Genomic DNA, 16,916 nt, shown 5'->3' with positions numbered 1-16,916 from the left:
AGTCAATTTAATAAATATTAATTGTTAACATTATAATGTAATATTATAATATATATTATATATTAGATTGTACAATTACAATTATACAATATTATAAAAATTATATAATAATATACAATTATATACAATTACATTATATATAATATAACATATATATTATATTACAATATAATATATATATAGATATTAACCATTTCATTTAATTATTTAGTAGAAAGATAAAAAATGCTAAATTACTATACCTCTAAAACTATCAGTTTACTCTGGCAAAGTCAAATTACTTTAACAGTGTGACTGTTACCCCTCTAGCTTTTCCTTTTTTCCATTTCTTGAGGCATAAAAATATCTCAAACCTATACCAATACCACTGTCTATTCATAACGGACATTAGCGGATACCAATTGACCATGTGTTTGACACAGAGCTGAACATGTTTAATGGAGAAAAAATCCTACCACATCTCATTTTCAATACTCTATGCTATTCCCAGCATCCTTTATTAACTGTAATCAAAATAGAGTTGGCTCTGGAGCCAAAGATTCCTATATGACTCTGGTCAAGTTGTTTAAATTCTCCAGGCTTTAGTCTCTTCATTTGTAACACTGTTTGAAATAACATAGGTAACACATAGCCATGAACTTTCCCTTTCCTCTTTCAGTTCCCGAATTAAACCCCATCAATATTAAAGTATGAACAAGTTAATGCTTTTCCTTCCAGGTCAAGGCAAGATAAAGAAAATAGGTAAGAACATGCTCTGTAACTTTTGTGAATGCTTCTATAGTGTATCCTTCTTGGATGCCCAGCTCAAGTCCCACAGCAGCTGAATAGAATCTCTCATTTCTTCTGAAATCTTTAACATTAATTTTCTGAAATACTTATTTTATGCTAACTAGGGGCTGCCTTCAGCCCTCAGTTTTTAGTTGATTTTCATATGAATATGTTTTATCTCCATAGATAAATCATAAAGTCCTCAAGCTTAGGAATCATACACATATGACATAAGGTATGTACATATGACAGTATGTCATATATAAATATATACACACACATGCACCTTAGTCTATTCAGGCAGCTATGACAGAATACCATAGACTGAGTGGCTTATAAACAACAGAAATTTATTTCTTACAGTTCTGGAGGCTGGAAAGTCTAAGTTCAGGGCGCCAGTAGATTTGGTTTCTAGTGAAGGCCTGCTTCCCTGGTTCACAGATAGCTGTCTTCTCAGTGTGTCCTCACATGGGAGAAGCTCTTTGGAGTTGTTTTTAAGGGCACTAATTCTATTCATGGGGGCTCCACCCTCAAAACTAACCACTTATCAAAGCCCCCCACCTCCTCATACCATCTCAGTGGGAGTAAGGTTTTAACATGAACTTTGAAGGGATGCAGACCTTCAGTCTCTCTCTCTATCACCTATACCTATTACTTTTGGTATCAGAAACATCACCTTATACAGGGCTTGCCAGGAATGCAGGTTGGGGGAGGGTAATAAATATTTTTGAGGAGTCGAATCTCTCTGCCACAGTCTCTTCTTTTGCACATATATGCTAAATTTCAAATACTGACGAGACAAATTAACGTGTTTTAATATCCCCCAGTATGATCAAATGCAGTGATTCACAAAATGCAATCTTCTAGTTATTACCATGTTGAATCCTCACATAACCTCATAGGGAATAAAAATTATTAAAATACAAAAAAGCCCAGTAATATCCAGTCAGTAAACCTGAGGCTAATATCTTTTCAGAGTTTTGTATTTAAAAGAATGTAAAACATATGCAATATATAAGGTTCTAGAAACTACAAAAACAACCACTTCTTCAGTATGTGATGTTATATTAAATTAATATTCAAATAATCACTTTTGTTGCTTCATTTGAGGCATCAATCTAGCCAATACAAAAGTCTTTAGCAAGGAAAAACATCACTTTTTGTTGTAGCTGTAGCTGAGAAGGATAAATATATAAGGATGTCATTTGCTAAAAGGTAAGAGTCACAGACACTCTACCTTTACTTTCATTTCATGTAGCTCTGGTCAATTTCACAGCCTCAAACAGTGCTAAACAGGGAAATTGGAAAACGGCAGAATCGATTTGCAGAAGTGAAGTCCTATTTTCTTTTACACCTTCTTCATCAGAATGGCTATCATTCTTGTGTTGTGTGGTATTATTATCGACAGTAGCCTGGGCACAGCCGATAATTGCTAGAAGTCATTCTCTTAAAGTGGAAGCAGGAAAAAAACAAGGGGCCTGTGCAATTTTCTCATCTTCTAAATTTGCTGCTTTCATGATCCTTCATTTTCGCTAGAATTTAAATGTAAAGACTTTTCTACTCTCGAACAACCATGATTACAACAATCTTCTTTGCTTTTGGTTCCTAGGTAATACAAATTAAAATAATAAAGCTCTAAATGTTTAATTTGAACTAAATAAATATAGGTCCCTCAAATATTCTGGTTTGCTTTTTCAATTTTCACCCTTCCTAAATTTTACTTTAAACTGTAAATATTTGAGAAAATTACTTCAGAGGACAATATAGCCTTTGGCTATTTAGTATCAACCCTGAAACAAAATCTCCTTTGTATTCTTAAAGATCATTGAGAATGAATAGTGTGGGACTAGTGGCTCAATTTTTACATCTTCCTATTCTGTTTTTTTTTAAATGCATTTCTAATGATGAAATCTTTACTACGTAATGCCGTCTGCCAGTAGAATGGAGTCGATTTACAGTGTCATATAAATGGCAACCTTGTAATTACGAATGTTCGCTTCTTTTTCCTACTTATATTTAGATTGCCCTTCGTTCTTTGTATTCTGCCTACCTCCAAATTCAGAAATTTGTGTGGGTCAAAGAATCAGAAAACTTTCTCCTAATCAATTAAACCATATCGCCAAGTCTGTTAGTCAATTAGGTGAGAATTAAATTCCAGAGAAAATTGGCCAAATTTCTTAAGGCTTTGACAGGTGGCTACAACAAAAACAAAACACAAACAAGAAAACCTCTATTTTAACATGTTTGAAAAGTAGCCACATAAAATACAGAACACTCAATTAAATTTGACTTTCATATAACACATGATATTTTACTTTAAGTATGTCCCAAATATTGCATGTTCTGTATTTTATTTTGCTAAACCTGGAAACTCGAAGGATTGATGCCTTTTTTTCTTAATACCATCAATATTGTGAGTAAAATCCCCATTGTTTTCATAAGTTAGAAAGCAATACCATTGAGCTCATAAAAAATGGAAATTTAAAGTTCTGAGTAAAAAAAATTAACTCAATTTCATCCATGCAGATCTGTGCATATAGGGTTTTCATAAATAGGAGTTAAAAGTGCATATCAACGTCCAATTGTTCCAGTTTCGAGGAAACACCAATTCTTATTAACTTGCATCGAATTATAGTATTTTGAGCTCTAAATTTTTCAGCAGACCTAGAGGACAGAACTGGATTGTTTTTCATCATCCTCTCTTTCTCTCTCTCTCAATCACAACTTAAATTCCAAGACCCTTCATCAAGAAGTTCAACTGCTTGATCTTTTCAGTGTTAGAAAAGCTATGCACATGGACTAAATATGTCTCTATTAAAAACTCCTTCCCATTCACTGATATCACTTCCTTACATTTCAAAGGTCTAGAAATAGCTTTTCGAATGATAGTTCAGTTATGCCTTACATTTATTTTAAAAATATTAAGTATCTATAATGTGCCAGGCACCCTGTCAGATGCTAGAAACACAATACAAGTAAATCAAAACACTTCAACCATAAAATTTCTGTTTTCTTTCAAAAGGCTTGGAGCCTATGAGGCAGATGGAATTGTTATTCATATGTTACAGGTGAAGGAGCTAAGTGCTCAAGAGTTAAAGGATATTATCCAAGGCCCCACATTTAGTAAGTAAAGAGCCAGGGCTTCAGTAACCGTCCCTGGGACCAGGCTCAGGGCACGCTCCAATATTTCTTCAAAGGAAATCCCAGACTACTTATTATCTTAACCCCTCCATTTTACAGGAGCAAAAAGGAAAGCATCTTAAATCCCTCTATAATGTTCACGTGCACTTAAAAGTGGAACAGGTGTTCTCTGTGTGTTCGAGAAAAGCAAGCCATCAGTGGGAGTTAAAGATCCTGAGCAGCCGTTGTAACCAGACGAAGTTAATTTGTGGAAACCGGAGCACTCAGCCAAGGCGATGCTATTTCAATTGGGTGTCACAGGTGACTCATCAGAGATGGCTTGCTTTTGGGCCTCCTGATATTTTTCTTCAGGGTGGGGTGTCAGATTTCCTTCGCATTTTTGGACAACAGCCCTCCTGTCCTTTTCCATATTTTTCTGATCTCACAGCCCTCACGCAGAGCCCGCTTTCATACCGGAAGCTAGTCATTGGCAGAAGGTTTAGGGAAGAACAAGGTAAAAAAAAAAAATGAACCAGGGGCCTGGAGAGAGGCCTAAAATGGGGAAATTCGCACTTCAAGAGCTTTCCCTAACCTAGCCCCTCGGAATGACAGCTCTCCTCAGCCAGAAGACTACCTCTCCCGGCAGCCACTGCGCGCTCCACGGACACAGGCTAGCGGACTCCCCGCTCCCCACCTCCGCCAGCACCAGCCAATAGGAATCCCCGGCTTGGGCCTCCGCCCGACCCGGACCACGCGGGAGCAGGGGCAATAAAACTACATTTCCCGATGCACCTGTGCGCACCTCGTGGCCAATTGGCGCCCGGAATTCAGAGGCTAGGGGCGGAGCCGGATGCATGGGCCACCCCATTGGCTAGGGGAAGCTTAGAAGAGCCGGAACCCGGGAGAGAGAGAAGCGAAATGACATTTCCTCTTTAAATAGCTGGAGCCGGGGCCCCGTCGAGAAATGGCCGCGTCGGCAGGTGGGTCGCGTGGTGGCTAGGGAGGTGTGTTGCGGGGGAGGTGGGCCGGGGGCCAGGCTCATGCTGCGAGCTGAGGAGGTGGTGATGCAGAGTCGGAGAGAAGGATGGAGAAGTGGAGAAGGATCAGGGGAAGGAGGATGGATGGCGTGGAGGGCGGTGGGTGGTCCGGCCGAACAAGGATGGGGAGGCCGGGTACCCGTCGCCTCTCCGACCCGTTCGGGAGGCGGTTGAGTGGGCACTGGCGGCCGCCATCCATCGAGCTTCCCTCGTGAGGCTCCTGCCTTCGCTCTGGGCTGTGACATTCCGGCTCTCGGCGGAGTCGCCGCAGACACCTCGCATGTTCTGCTCGCACGGTCCCTCCGCGAGCGCGGCATCGGGCTCGCCGGGCTCCCGGACGAGCAGGCTGGTGTTTGAACTTGCATCGCAGCTCGCTCTCTCCCAGATCCTACCTCGCGCTCCCATTTGGTGGTGTATGTATACATACATCTATTTTTATAGGGGGAAAAAAACAAGCCAAACAAACAAACAAATCCGCGACGCCGTAACTGGCTCCGAACTTCTTGTGGTTGTACGATTTTTCTCCTCCTAGATTTAAGTAAGTCTTCCCCAACACCGAATGGGATTCCATCTTCAGACACAGCCAACGATGCCATGGACCCCTTCCATGCTTGCAGTATTCTTAAGCAACTCAAAATAATGTACGATGAAGGACAGTTGACAGACATTGTAGTGGAAGTGGATCACGGGAAAACATTTTCCTGTCATAGAAACGTTCTTGCTGCAATCAGCCCTTACTTCAGGTATGATGATGGTAGAAACTTCTGTTGATATTTGCACTGAGTTCCCTTTCTCCCTCACTATTGCCCACTTGATTATTATATTGAGATGCGACAGTGAAATGAAACCCATGAGTTTCCTGGAAATAGATAATAGACCCTATTTTATTAAGCCCTTGTTTTTGACTTGATGGATTCTTCCAGAATTCAGGAGGTTGGTTTTTAAGTTAGTGAATATGCTTTTGTTCGTTTGTTTCAGGTAAATGACCAGAAAATCTAGAATTGCGCTGCCCAGTATAGCAGCCACTAGCCACATGTGGCTATTTCAACTCCGATTACTTAAAATTAAATAAAATTAAAAATTCCATTCCTCAGGCATACTAACCACATTTTAAGTGCTCAGTAGCCACATGTAGGTAGCGGCTGCCACATTGTACAGCCCAAATATAGAGCATTTCCATCACTGAAACTTTTATTGGACAGTGCTCATCTAGAACTGTTTTCAAAAATTTATCCATAATGTATGTTTCTTTAATGCATGTAACTTTTTTAGAGTTTAAAACATAGTAGCCTGTTCTTTAGTAACAAATTACCATTGGATAGATTGTTTTAATGCGTGGGGTAAAAGAAATAAAATAATAATGAATATAGTTTCTCTGTGCGTTAGGCCTTAGACTAGTGATTATTTCCAAGATATTCAGAAGTATTTTTAAGCTAAGTTTTCATTTTCATTTATATTCATCTTTGTGTATTATAAAACTTTAAAAAGTAAAATTTCAAGGCTTGGGTCTAAAGAATAATTTCATACTCTAAGAAAAGATCAGTGATAAGGGCAGTTTCCTGCTTAAGGTTAACTTCTCATTTTGTTTCAAACGCTCACTTTTTTAAGCCTTTCAATATTCAAAAATGGTGCAGGAATGAGAGTGAAATAATTTCTCAGTCACACTCTAAATGTGCTTTTTCCTTTTGAAGGTGCTTCTCTTTATAGGGCATATAGCACTGTAGTGTTCCAGACAGTAGTTTCTCATTCCTCTTTCTCAGAATACTGGGTTAAATATAGTCGCTTCAGTCTAATGCTTGTGATGTAACCATTTAGACTTGCCTAGGGTAGGTCACTGGACTATTAAGTATTAACCGTCATGAGGCAGTGAGCTGGAAATCAAAAAGAAGAAACTCTTGTTCACAGAAGGTATGAAGTTTGGCCTGGTAATGGAAACTGCTGGTGAGATTCACTTATCCAGACTATTCGTTAGATCTCTTTGGGTCATCTATGCATTTAAATATATGTCACAATTACTATTTATCAGGCTCTGGGCTGAGCTTACTTTACATATATTGCTTTATATAATTTTTGCAATCCTGTCTTTGCACAGTTGTTAGTCCCGTTTTACATGTGAAAAAGCTGAGGCTCAGAAAGATTGTGAGCTGACCAAATCATTTGTCTAATGAGTAAGTGTCAGAAGCCAGATTTGATTCCACAGCCAAGCTTCTTAGTCACTATATAGCTTTTAAGGGACAAGAGTGGGTCTTCCTTAAAGTTGCCTTTCAGAGGTTTTTATTGTATATTACATTTGAATAGTAAAAATAAAATTAAGAACCATTGAAACTTCAAAGTGAACATGTTATATCTTACTGAAATTTTATACTCTGGCTTATATTATTTAAATATCAAACTTAATTAAAATGAGTTCTGAAGACCCAGACAAATCTCTTCAAAAGAAGTGTGCTACAATAGATTTTCTTAATTTCCAAGAAGTTTAGGAAATGCTTGGAAAACTTTCTAAAGATAAGATATGTGAATTCAAATAAAGATATTTGACTAGAAAACTTAAGGATTAGGTTCTTATTTCTTGTTAGAGGTTTTTGCACAGAAGTTTCTTGGCACCAGAGCTGCTCCTTATGTGAGATCTAGAAGGTCATACTTAATAGTTTCTAAGTCTTGCATCACTGGTGGAAGAATTAGAATAGTTTGAAATCTGGCATGGCTGTTTCATGATCCCAGTGACTTGTCCGAATTAAAATTTGTATGATTATTAGGAATTTTTTGCTGCTCAGGATTTTGTGTGAGGGTGTGCTCCCACTTTATATAGAGTTTACAGAAAGAATCTGTTAGAACAGGAGAACTCATCAAGTGTCACACTGCTCCTGTGTGTAAGACCAGCCTAGTCAAGTCAATAGGAGTTCCCATGTGGTAATGTCCTCCATTGGGAGTTAATCTGTGCCTAATGAAGGGCTTTATTTTTCTTTTTAATTGGTAGCTGTACAGCTGGGTTTTTCAGCACCTGAATTGAAAACCAGTTCATACATTGGAACATCGTTTTCAGTCATTAAAAAAACCCCGTGTGATATTGAACTTAAGATTTACATTGTAGAAGTAAAACTAGGGTTCAAAGATGGTTAACCCAGGCAGCAGGCTGAGTCCTTGTGTCTTTGTAGGCCTCCACTATTTCTCATATATCATTTTTAAATTAATTTCATATGTTTGATGGAGACTTCAAAAATGACTGGAAATCTTACCATTTAAGGATGTTTTCCATAACATGGCACTTAAAAATAGGAGGGGTCTGGATGTGAATAATCAACTTTATCACCAATATTAGGTCAATTTCTTCAATAGATAGCTATTAAGTATCTTAGGGCACATGGCCATTTTCTCAAAAGGCTTTTAAAGTAACTTTTGATTTTTCTTTTTTTCCTCCCCAAAGCTCCTGTACATAGTTGTATATTCTGGTTGTAGGTTCTTCTTGTTCTTCTGTGTGAGCTGCTGCCACAGCATGGCTACTGACGGACGAATGGTGTGGTTCCACGCCCAGGAGCCAAACCTAAGCCAATGAAGTGGTGCTCGCTGAACTTAACCACTAGGCCATCAGGGCTAGCTCTTGATTAGATTTTTATATTTAATTTGAAGAACAGCCTAGAAAGAAACCTTATAGGAGGGAAAAGAAAGGCAAATGATGTTTGTAAATGACTAATACTTAAATAAAGAGCCAAGCTTTTGGATACTTAATGTTTTGGCCACTTAATGTTTTGGCCAAGAAAGTCCCATAAATGCAGAGACATTTTAAATCTTAAAAAGATAAAACCAAAAAAACCCACCTTGGTCTCAGTGGCAAAAGTCTGGGATTTAAAAAACCATTATCTCCAAAGAATTAGTTAATTCTTAAGCTACCCTTTGAAGTAGGCTTTATATTAGCCCTACCATAATCTTTATTTATATACAGAAATAAATAGGTAAAATATGGTAACTGAGAAAATTAAGGATATTTCTTTAAGCAAAGATTTCCAAAATGTCCAAGGATAAGTGAAATGGTGTTCTTTATATTCCTTAAAATAATTAAAGAAGCATTCAAAAGATAATAGTTATAAAAAGGAGTAGGTAGAGATGAACTTCTAAAGAGCATCTTGTTTCTTCTAAGATGAAATTTTTAAAGATATATTTTGGGCACAAGTTGCCTTGTAAATTTCCACTGAGACATGAGAAGTTTTACTGGACAGTCTCTGTATGCTAATGTATCACATTGACACCCTCTGCCTACTCTTTAGCTGTCTAACTGGTCTGGTGATTTAAGATCTCAAGTCCCTTAGGCAGCTTGACCAGAAGCTGGATAGCGTCTCCAAGGAACATAAGGTGTCCTGGAATATTCCATGCCACTTTTGGTGTGCTTTAATTAGGTATACTCTCCCTTTCTCAGAGTTGGTACAACGTGGATGAGTCCTGAGAATGCACTTTTTGAGATTAGCCAAAGTAAATCCTTCTGCTAGATGATCAACTTTTATCTGCATTCAGAATATCAAGAAACGCATTAGGAAATATTTTTCACTTTCAGAAGGTTATCTTTGTGGTAACTTTATATTTTGAAAAATTCACCACAATAGTTTTTATTTGTAACGCACATGTAATAGTAAGCACTCTTTCCTTCCTAGATCCATGTTCACTAGCGGCCTTACAGAAAGTACTCAAAAAGAAGTTCGAATAGTCGGTGTTGAAGCTGAATCTATGGATTTAGTGTTGAACTATGCCTACACCTCCAAAGTTGTTCTGACAGAGGCCAATGTTCAAGCCCTGTTCACTGCAGCTAGCATCTTCCAGATTCCTTCCATTCAAGACCAATGTGCTAAGTATATGATCAGTCATTTGGACCCACAAAATTCAATTGGGGTCTTCATCTTTGCTGATCATTATGGTCATCAGGAACTCGGAGATCGATCAAAAGAATACATTCGTAAAAAGTTTCTATGTGTCACCAAAGAACAAGAGTTTCTCCAGTTGACAAAAGACCAACTGATAAGTATACTTGACAGTGATGATTTGAACGTAGACCGAGAAGAGCATGTTTACGAAAGCATTGTAAGATGGTTTGAACACGAACAGAATGAAAGAGAAGTGCACCTTCCAGAAATTTTTGCCAAATGCATACGTTTTCCTCTGATGGAAGATACTTTTGTAGAGAAAATTCCACCTCAGTTTGCACAGGCTATAGCCAAAAGCTATGTAGAAAAGGGACCATCCAATACCAATGGCTGTACACAGCGACTTGGAATGACTGCGTCTGAAATGATCATATGTTTTGACGCTGCCCACAAACACTCAGGAAAGAAGCAAACAGTGCCTTGTCTAGATATAGTCACAGGAAGAGTGTTTAAACTATGCAAACCACCAAATGATCTAAGAGAAGTTGGGATTCTTGTATCACCGGATAATGACATCTACATTGCAGGAGGGTATAGGCCGAGCAGCAGTGAGGTGTCCATCGACCATAAGGCAGAAAATGATTTCTGGATGTATGACCATTCCACCAACAGGTGGCTGTCCAAACCATCCTTGCTGAGAGCCAGAATAGGCTGCAAACTGGTGTATTGCTGTGGTAAGATGTATGCAATTGGAGGTCGTGTTTACGAAGGTGATGGGAGAAACTCACTAAAATCTGTGGAGTGCTATGACAGCAGAGAAAATCGTTGGACGACTGTTTGCGCAATGCCTGTTGCAATGGAGTTTCATAATGCTGTGGAGTACAAAGAGAAGATCTATGTTTTACAGGGTAGGTACCTAGGTGATTTAGTTTCATGAAAGGGTAACAGGTCAAATTGTAGTTTACTTATTTATACTAAAACAGGTGTTTGTGGCCATTAATTGAGATATACCTCTGGCTTTCTTATCATAAACTATTTGTTGGCACAATCTGTTCTTTAAAGGACCTATAAAGAAAATAAACTTTTCAATCAAAAAAGGCAGGTATTTTTAAGTTACTAAAGTGATCCTGTAAGATTTTTATATCGTTGAGTTTTGACGTCACGTGGAATAAGTATTTTTGAAAACTTTCTTTAATAAATAATAGTTCAGCATTTTGGGAAAACTATTTCAGAGGTGTTTTTAAGACTTTAAACAAGAAAGCAGGCTTGAAACATAACTTTTTTTACTCTTCAATAATATATAATCAAGAGATATTGTAGTGACTACTTTTCTTATGGGACTTTTGGGATTAGTTTAAAAGATAAAAAAGAACAAAGCATCAACTGAAGTGATACTATTCAGTTGCCAAAGAATTTTGTGTAAGCCTTATGATTACAAAGTTTACAAAACTTAATTACACAGAGTTTGAAATTACAGTCTTAAGATTCTAATTTCACTGCAGTTTATGTTGCCTTCCATAATACATTATTTTCAGTGAAAAACTTTGATGTCACTTTTTTTTTTTACTTTTACCTTTATAAGAGGGACTATCTAACATACTTAGCTTTTTTTTTTTTTTTTGACTATTGAAGATCAGTACTCTGGCAAAGATGCTACAGTAGAAGTAGAAAGAGTGACCGAGTGAGAGTAAATAAGACATTTGATCCAAAGTTCTGATTTGTGATAATTAATGTTTTCCTTATGTTTGGTTTCTTACAAGTTTTAGTTGCTTGAATGTTGAAGGCAATGTTGATAATACCAGCATTGTTATTCGTCTTCTGCTTCTTAATTGCTTATATAGAAATATTTTCCTCACACTACTTCAATAAAACAAGGAAAAAGGGGCAACTTCTGTGTAGATACATGTGATTTTTTAGCTCTTATCAAATTATATATTTTTTAATTGTTTTTTGCTCAAATCCGTTATTTGACTTTAAATTTCCTAGAAATGCCTGAATCCGTTTGTTTGAAGTTCAATATAAAATTGATTCTCCAGAAATTAGTAGTAGTAGTAGTAGTCTCTAGTGCCTTATTTTAGTTAAGTAGAAGCACAGGCTTAATTTGGGTTTGTTGGTTTTGGTGAAAACTGGAATATAAGAATGGATGTGTAATCTATTGAGTATGGTTGGATAGGTTATATCACCCAATATGATGAACTCTCTCTCTATATTTTGGCCTTATTGGTTAACCAGTTAGTTGATAGAGATAGAATTAATTGTAAGACTCTCAATTGGAAGGTAAAGATTGCGTCTTATTGTAAATATTAAGCAAAGGCACAATGAATTAATAGAACTTCAGAGTTGGAATGAACATTGTTTAATCTGAGGTTGCATTTTATATAAGAGGATCTGAGACTCTGAGGGTTTTCTTAGTTGCCCATCATTGGTTTTAATTTATTAAAGTGGACTTCAGATTTTAAAAATCAACTTTTTTGTGTGTGTCATCTTTCTATAAGAAATTTGTGGAGAGGTGGTACACTTTAGAAAGTTTTAATTCCTATCTTTTTTATTAAGAATTCTGTTACAAGTTAGTGATGTCCAAGCAAAAGCTGGTTTAATAAGCTATTTTAAGGAAAATTGAAATTAAAGCGTCACTATTATTATGTAGACAGTTAAATTTGTAGATAAGAGTAAACCTAGTTCAAAACAGTTTTCAAGGGGAAGCTCAGTTTAGAAGTAGGTATTTCTAATCTAAACAAAGCCTCTTTATATAAATAAACTTGACATGACTAGTTGGAAGCTTCTGTTGTACTATCTGTGGCTTTTGGAGTATCATTAATCTGTTCATAATGGGTTTCAGATTTTTCTGACAAAGATTTTATACAAATGTTATAATTAGTAAAACTCATAAATCTTCACTAGTTTAATTCTTTCAGACATTTTTATATTGACAGTCTGACTCAGCATACACTTTTATTGTCAAAATAGAAGTGAAAGTGACTCAGAGTCAATGCCATAAACCACATGTGTGTTTTCTATCTTATTAAAACCACGTTTTCCCCTCTTGAACACTTGTCTTTGCATTATAGCAACAGTTAAGGTAAACACGTCCGTGGCCCATGGACAAAAATATGAACAATTCCGTGTACTATCTTCTAATTAAGTAATCACACAAATTTATAGTGGCCTGTTTATGATGAAGCTACATATATATTTGTATCTTCCTGGCTAAGCATTAGTAATAATGCTTTTTTAGAGCTGGCTTAAAATAAATTTTCTGAAATATACAATTGGATAGAATAAATGGAACCAAGCTCTTGACTACTATTCTGCCATCAAGCCAAAGTAACTCCTCACACCTCCCCAGTATGAACATCCAAATTTAGATTGACTATAATATTATGTGTTATGTCATACCATGGAATGAAGAGCTTTTAGGTTATCTTGTAATCTCATATTTGGTGTATCTCTGGAGATTATAAAAGAAATATTTTAGAATGGAAATATTTGGAAAATTATGCTCTTTAGTCTTCAACATAAAACTGAAAAGAGACATGACAATGTACATATTCTTGTTTTCTTTTTTTTTTAGGAGAATTTTTCCTCTTCTATGAGCCTCAAAAAGACTACTGGGGTTTTTTAACCCCCATGACTGTGCCTAGAATCCAGGGCTTAGCGGCTGTATACAAGAACTCTATCTACTACATAGCTGGAACCTGTGGAAATCATCAACGCATGTTTACTGTAGAAGCCTATGATATTGAGCTCAATAAATGGACTCGTAAGAAGGACTTCCCATGTGATGAGTCCATAAATCCGTACCTTAAACTGGTACTTTTCCAGAATAAGCTCCATTTATTTGTTCGAGCTACTCAAGTGACTGTTGAAGAACACGTCTTCAGAACCAGCAGGAAAAATTCCCTTTACCAATATGATGACATCACTGACCAATGGATGAAAGTGTATGAGACCCCGGATCGGCTCTGGGACCTTGGCCGGCATTTTGAATGTGCTGTTGCTAAACTCTATCCTCAGTGTCTTCAGAAAGTCCTTTAATGAGTAGCAGGCCTTAGAGAGCTTACTGGCATCTCCCACTTGAGGAAACTTAGTCTTACAATGATATAAGAAGTGCTGTCAGTATTTAAGAAAGCTGAGAGAGTTTACACTCTACGTGGAAATGGGCACTCTTAAAGATTACAACAAAGGGAGGGATTTCTTTTCATCCTTGTGGTGTTTTCATTTCATTGAGCAAAAGGTAACAAAGTGCAATTATCAGCATTTTTTTTTTCTGGTATAAAAGTAATCATATCATTCTAGAAGTTTGTGATAAGTAGTCTCTAAGATACCAGATGAATTGACAACTATGCACTCTTATAAGAGCAGTTAGGGTATTATTGGTTAGGGACATCCCAACTAGTTTGATGTGACTTGTTATTTTAAATACGGGTAAAAATCTGAGGCAATATCACTAGGACTTTAGCTGTGACCTCTCCGACACAGAGAAGTACGAACTTAGATCCTCATTCTTAATATATATATTTGTGTACCATTTTCAAGTGTACTGAGCTTTAAATGTGTTCTGTTATTAGAGTAGATAGAAGGAAAAACCAGTCTCAGAAAAAGCTTTTGGTCTGATTGTTTCATATTTCCCATGGAACTTTAAGTTAAGCTAAAGTTTTAAAGTAGCAGTTTTCTGTTAAGTTTTTCACGTGCTAACACTGTCTCATTTTTAACAATCTCGAAAAGGCCTCAAATTCACAGGTGGCTGGTGCTAGTATAAGTTAATTCATGTGTTTAGCTAGATAGATTTAAATTGTCTGAGCCTATGCTTACCTTTTAAATTGGTATGTTAGTTTTGTGGCCATAGAATTTTACCTGTTGAACTCTTGTGATTTCACAAGATCTCTACTTATGGAATAGCAAGATATGGCCACTTATTGGTCTAACTGGATCACTCGCAGAGTAGTGAGAACATTATACTCAGTTTGCACTAACACAGGCCATTTTGTTGCCTGACCTCCTTTTCCATCCTCTACCTGTCAAGTCATTATCGGTACAGTGAAAGGTAATTTATTTCTCTTCTGCACAGAGCATAATGTGAAGTTGTACACCTTCTTTTAAAATTCTATTTTCCGGAAACATAAAACTCCTGCAGTGGTCTAATTTAATGGTTTTTAAGTTACATATGACAATTAAAACCTCATTTTCTGTTTTCATTTTTTGCACTTAACAGTGATGTATATTTTTACATTAAAAAGCTTGTTCTAGCTGAAGGTGATTGAGAAGGAAAAGAGTGAGTGAAAAGAACCATAGCATTATAAATCACTTTTCATATTTAACTGGTGAGTTTCTAACAATCAGTTAGGAATATTAACGTGAAGACAAACCAAGTCATTTGTAACACGTAAGGCAGATATTTGGATGAGTAACTTATTTTTTACTATGCCTAGAATAATTGCTAAAGGAATAAGTATAGCACAGAATCTGTCCCGGGCTAGAACATTTTGATTCTCTTAAAGAAGGCGAACTGGCATAGTTTGTGTTAAAACTCTTGCACCAATTGTAATGTGATACTGTGACACCAATTTAAAACATTGCCTCTTCACATCACATACCTCGTTTTTCAGAAACTTTCCAAACTGCTTGTCCTAGACCTCTACAAGTAGGGAATGTTTTCTGAAGCAGAATTTAAAGTGGACAGCATTTACAGAATGAACATTTTAAAATCTAGTTTTGGGAAGCTAGATGTGTGGTTTCTTCTTATTGACCTTGATAGTGTGTCTATCATCTCTTTATAACTCTGTTAACAAATAGCCTATTTTTTCTCCCCAGTTTTTCTCTATCTTCTGTTTTCTTTCTCTCGAGTTTTTTTGAAGCATCTTTACAGTGTTGCATTGCAGAGGGGAGGAAAAAACAAAAATAACTAACTTTTGCAAGAGATGTTCATGTAATTTATTTTTGAAAGCTTTGTTGAATATCTAAGATTTCCTGCCACTTCCTGACAATCTTCTGTATTTATTTAGAAAAATGTGTTACTTGAAAACATGACTAGGACATTGTGTTAGTAATTTCATGTGCCGGATGATATATAGGAGTACAATGTACTGTGGGTAATGCTACAGTAGATTTATTCTGTTGATCTGCACAACAGTTGATCCTTTTGCTATAACAATTTATATTGAGGGTGTGATCTAAGTATAGCGTGTCAAAGCCAAGGTTTAGAATTTGCTATGAGAGTAGAATATATATTGAATTTTGTATGAAGAACTATTTGTTTATATAACTGGGATATTTTGCCACTTTTAAAATGATTTCAGAAGAAGTCCTAGAAGACTAAGATTAGTAATCTGTATGGGTATGTGTTTAGATATTTAAGGTACATTTGCATAGTATGATGCGAATATAAGTAAAAGGCACAATGGGTACTAAAGAATTAAAATATAGGTCTACCATATGCCAGTCCCACTTCACCTTTATTTTTGCATTTGAAGAATGTATGTAGCACTTTCCTATATGTTTTTTACACATTGAAACTGGACTTGATATAACTATGCTATAGGAAAGTAGAAATTGTATTCTTGATTTCCCATCTTTATTTTTTTGTTATCCTACAAAGTTGATGCTTAAGCATTAAGCTGATTTCATTGGTGCATGAGAAAAAGTGGATGTGATCTGCCAGGAATCAGATTCCCTATGTGAAGCAGTTTAAAATGGCATTCAATGTTCAGTGCTCAGGTATGTAGTAAGTACTGTAGTCCTTTGGGGGCAAATGTGTAGATATTTTTAAACATTTTGCCATAATTGCACAATTTTTTGCATTTTTACCTGATGGCATTGTTTCTTATAATAATAAAACCTTTTCTGATTGAAAACTTCTGTTGTTGTAAATTGACCTCTGACTAGTGAGTTTTGTAGAATTAAAATTTGGAGGAAATCATGAAATACCTTATGTCCTAGTGGAATGAAATGAGATTTTAATCTGTCAAATATTGGGCCTCTGGTACAAAATGAACTAGTTAGCATCACCTTATGTAATGCTCTTTGAATTCTAAAGCAGGCTCACTTATATTGGTAATTCCTTTGTTCCTTTTCTTCTGGCCTACACTTTTGTTATTCCATGCCTCTCTCTCCCACTTCATAGCTAATCCATCAGGAAATCCTG

The 16,916-nt window shown here is 36.5% G+C and overlaps 1 protein-coding gene across 2 annotated transcripts; it reads left to right on the top strand.

The window, feature by feature from the left end:
• Positions 1 to 4,792: 4,792 nt before the first annotated feature.
• Positions 4,793 to 16,626, top strand: KBTBD8 (kelch repeat and BTB domain containing 8). Of its 2 annotated transcripts, XM_046656678.1 has the most exons (4): positions 4,793 to 4,868; positions 5,458 to 5,668; positions 9,569 to 10,683; positions 13,347 to 16,626. In XM_046656678.1, the coding sequence occupies exons 1-4, from the start codon at positions 4,853 to 4,855 to the stop codon at positions 13,808 to 13,810; spliced, it is 1,806 nt and encodes a 601-aa protein (XP_046512634.1). In that variant the 5' UTR covers positions 4,793 to 4,852; the 3' UTR covers positions 13,811 to 16,626. The 2 variants fall into 2 exon arrangements, with proteins under 2 accessions (XP_046512634.1, XP_046513444.1); XM_046657488.1 differs by lacking the exon at positions 5,458 to 5,668 and having other exon boundaries at positions 4,812 to 4,868.
• The last annotated feature ends 290 nt before the right edge of the window (positions 16,627 to 16,916 follow it).

Source organism: Equus quagga, chromosome 1 (genome assembly GCF_021613505.1).
Source record: "Equus quagga isolate Etosha38 chromosome 1, UCLA_HA_Equagga_1.0, whole genome shotgun sequence".
Lineage (NCBI taxonomy): Eukaryota > Metazoa > Chordata > Mammalia > Perissodactyla > Equidae > Equus > Equus quagga.
Note: the sequence above shows the minus strand (reverse complement) of the source record. Positions and strands in the feature narration are given on the sequence as shown.